Source organism: Triticum aestivum, chromosome 3D (assembly GCF_018294505.1).
Source record: "Triticum aestivum cultivar Chinese Spring chromosome 3D, IWGSC CS RefSeq v2.1, whole genome shotgun sequence".
NCBI lineage: Eukaryota > Viridiplantae > Streptophyta > Magnoliopsida > Poales > Poaceae > Triticum > Triticum aestivum.
In genome coordinates this window covers 602545099-602548927 of record NC_057802.1, presented here as the reverse complement: position 1 = coordinate 602548927, position 3829 = coordinate 602545099, and the positions used below count along the sequence as shown (strand labels likewise).

Below are 3829 nucleotides of genomic sequence, written 5' to 3'. Positions count from 1 at the left end.
TAAAAATAAAGGTTGAGCCCTCCCTCTGGAAAAGGGTTGGGATCCACCGCTCCTCCATGACCCTAAGACCATAGGAGACAAGGCAGGTCGACGACGACGGCAGGATGCGAGAAAACTCTAAACACCTAGGAGCCTTTTTTTCGGGGGAAATATGAAAATGCTTCCAACACTTTGTTTTTATAAAAAGGGTGAAGACCCCAGGTCAGTCGATGCACACAACCTTTAATTGATTACAAGTTACAAGCACTTAAGCACAAACGGTTAGGAGGTAGCCAACTAAGGTGTGCATATGATGAATCCCAACTCTAGCCGATCGCGTAAAAATAGAGGAGTATCCGGCCGAGTAAAGCTTAGTAGAGTATTTATACTCCACTATTTTTTGGCCGGACCTAACTGATCTCCTAAATTTAGTGGAATATTTTTTTGTCAAAATCATTTTATATTTGGCACCGAAACTAATTCCATTGCTTCTTTATTTGATTGAAAGGCATTTTGATACACCATAGTATATAATTCACCAATTCTTTACTAGGAGAACCGAACCAAAGAAAACAAGAATCACAACTAAGCACTTTAATAGAAATCCAGCTTCCATAACAGCTCTCATTAGTTGGATCGATTAGTATTTTCTCTATGTCTTCATCTTAAACATTGTTGATTCTCTCAATTGGCTTCTCGAGCTTGCACATTTCTTTCTTCTTAAGTTTCACACAATTCGACATTGCATTGCCTCTAGTCTCATCTTTTTTGCACAAACATTGTTGATTCTCTCAATTGGCTTCTCGAACTTGAACATTCGATGTTGCGGCGTGGTTGAAACTTGGTGCACCACCTGCTGCAGGCAGTCATCGCACTTGATGACCGGCAACGGGGAGCCGACGAGCTGTTGGGCCAGTAACGAGCTGATGACCGACGGCCGGACCTGTCTTTATCGCTGGTCCACCGATGAGTGAGATCCGAGCGGCTAGAGGAGGAGGCCATACCTACATGCGGCACAGAGTCATTGTCGGGGCTGTGCGGTTCGATACCTGGCCAATCCATGACAAAGGTGACGGCGGCTGGATGCGTCAAATCCGGTGGCGGCAGCGACAGACGTAGATCTGCCAATGTTTACTGCGCCGGCGACAGTGAGGCAGGCTCAAATTCGGGTGGGCGAGGACCGCAGCAGGATGTATGGAGCATAGGCAGTGGCGGGTGGTGGCCGGCAGAGATGGGAAGGGTGGTGTCGGCGTAGATGCGGCGCAGGGGTGGGGTGGGTGAGGCTACGGAGGCGAGCATATTTTTTGCTCGAGCATTGGGCGGCCTATTAAATATAGGAGTCCACTAGCAGGCGGAGTAAAAAGTTTACTCCTCTTTTTGGTTTACTACTTTGGCTAGGTGCAACTTAGAGTTGTAAAGCCGAAATTTTACTCTATAGCCGTTTAGGGGATCGGCTAGAGATGCTTTTATATCCCTCCCCCGCGCGAGCTATGCGCTGCCTTATTGGGGGCATGGCTTTCTAGTTTATATCCTTCTGTTTTTTAGTTTTTTTTCCTTTTTCTGTTAAGCTTTACTGTTTACCCTTTATTTTCTTTTTTGCTTCTTTATAAATGTTTGTGATTTGAAAAAAAGATTCGCATTTCAAAATCCATGTTGTTTTATTGTCGTGATGTAACATCTCCTGCAGCTCCTTCACCAAAGTACTGCTTGTGATCTTCTTCCATCCAGAATCAACAACTGTTTTAACTCCGCGTAGGTCTCCCACATCAGCTTATACTTGAAGGTTTTTTTTTTTTGGTCACATACTTGAAGGGTTTTGCACTTTTCTTGTTAGATAAAACTTCAGACAAATAGGCCTGCTCTTGAGACAATGCTGGTATTCATAAGCCACGTTAGACCAGTACTGCGTTCTTTTTTCTTTTTTTTTTCTTTTTTTTTTGAGAAACACCACGACTACGTTCCTGCTCTTCGTGTCCGAGTCTTTTGACGAAGCCCATTGAAGAAGTCTAGCCCATATGGGTTCCGGCCCGGAGTATAAAGCCGATGTGTCGCCAATCCGATGCAGGGATTCCTTCCATTTGCGTTAGAAAAAGAAATCCTAACGGCGACGGCGGCTAGGTTTGATGGCTTCCTCGGAAGCAGAGATGGACACCGAGATGGAGGGGGGACCCCAGGAAAAAGCCCAGGGTAACGGCGGCAGAGGCAGAACCTGCGGCGGCGGAGGACCCTGCAGTGGCGGCGGCGGAGGACGCGGCGTGGTTGGAAAGAATGGCGGAGACGAGACGAGCACATGAGGTGAAGTCGGCTGAATTCCGGAAGAACCTGCTCGCGAATCCTTTGACGGCCGAGCAGTTACGAGAACGCGAGGCATCCGCGTGGGAAAAGTACCGGAACGAGTCGTGGGAGAGGGCTCGCGATAACTGGATTTGGCCTCCCTTCGATGCCGTCAGTAAGCAGCTTGTCCTGCTCCCCTCTATCTTTAGTTTCCTTCTTGCTAGGCTAGGATCGATGCACCGAAACTTTCTCTTGCGTTCAGTAAGCATCATCATCATCAGCAGCAGCTCTAGCTTGTTTTCTTCTTGCAAGGATTGGATCTATGCAGCGCAAATCACCTAACCTATTTGGTTTGATATACTATTAATTTTTGGTTGTCTCCTGAGAAAAATGCAATTTGACTGCTATGTTGTTTTTGTCTCCTCCCATCCACCATCACTCTTGCGACTAACTAGATTTTATATATTGCAGCGGAGATCCCTTGCATGCGCTTTACGAACGAAAATATCAAGGACCCTATTTATCCACGCCTTGTCCGCACCATGGAAACTCTGCAGATTGTTTCAGTCCAAGTGAAAGAAATAACCGGTGGGTTACAGTGGCCATTGGATGTCTATGGGTTTGTCGCAGTGCGTGATGTGATGGATCGCAAACGCAATATGGTTTTCAACCGTGAAAGGGAGGACTGCCAAAGTATCAATGAACAGGTTGGTGAAAACTGAACAGATTGGAATGGAATAGCAGCAAGGGAATCATTCCTTTTCTTGTGCATCACCGTATAACTACCATGCCATTCACAAACCTGACCGCAAGTCAAATTTTCTACTATGTAGAAAGCATGTTTTTTTGAAAGAAATATATCTCTAAGCTATGCATGCATGAATAACTATGCCAGTTCCTGACAGAAAGTTGCACATGGTGCGTAGGATTTGTTTTTCGCTAAACGTTGTATGTAATGTCACGGTTTGCTTGGTTTGAGTATAAAAATATCATATTTTATTAAGGGAAAAGTATATTTTTCGTCCTCAATTCTTCCAAAAGTACAAAACCGGTCGCCGCCGCTGCATCTCCTGCTTGCATGACGCCACTACTTTGAAGAAGGCGTCGACACGCACGACACGTTGACCTCCGCCACGGTGATGGACACGGGGTTGTGTGCGCAGCCAGCGGCGCATGTGGTGCCACGGCGGCGAGGCGTCGTGCAGCAGGCACAGCGGTGGACATGGTGTTTTCAACGGCTTTAGAAGGACGGAAAGGACGCTGGTGCTCGGCCAAGTGCTGCAGGTTCCGGCAGGGGAGCTCCAAAACGACACGAGTGTCGCCTTCATCGCCTGCATGGGCAGCATTCTCGTGTCGCTGGTGCTAGTGCGGAGGAGCTTGTGCGGTGACCGGGGAGCTACAGTACAGCGAGGTGTGCCGGGCTGTGCGCACGTCCAGCGGCGCTAAGGCACACAACGGCTTGGAGCGGAGCGTTTGCCAGTGCGCGAACGGGCTCGACCACATGTCGTAGCTAGCTAGCAGGACCACCGATGGTGGCGGCTCATGGCTCGTCGGTTGACGGCAATGCTTGGTTGTG

At 47.9% G+C, this 3829-nt stretch overlaps 1 protein-coding gene across 1 annotated transcript; it reads left to right on the top strand.

Moving 5' to 3' along the window:
• Positions 1–2075: 2075 nt before the first annotated feature.
• On the top strand, positions 2076–3124 carry LOC123075831 (uncharacterized). The gene is made up of 2 exons (XM_044498345.1): positions 2076–2428; positions 2725–3124. Exons 1-2 carry the CDS (start codon positions 2248–2250, stop codon positions 2973–2975), a joined length of 432 nt encoding a protein of 143 aa, XP_044354280.1. The 5' UTR covers positions 2076–2247; the 3' UTR covers positions 2976–3124.
• Positions 3125–3829: the final 705 nt, after the last annotated feature.

What these genes read in the sequence shown, in the direction of transcription:
- LOC123075831 (XM_044498345.1), top strand. Translation starts at nt 2,248, where the DNA reads ATGGCGGAGACGAGACGAGCACATGAGGTGAAGTCGGCTGAATTCCGG. An exon ending in GCCTCCCTTCGATGCCGTCA is followed by an intron (nt 2,429 to 2,724) that starts GTAAGCAGCTTG and finishes TATATATTGCAG; the next exon opens with CGGAGATCCCTTGCATGCGC.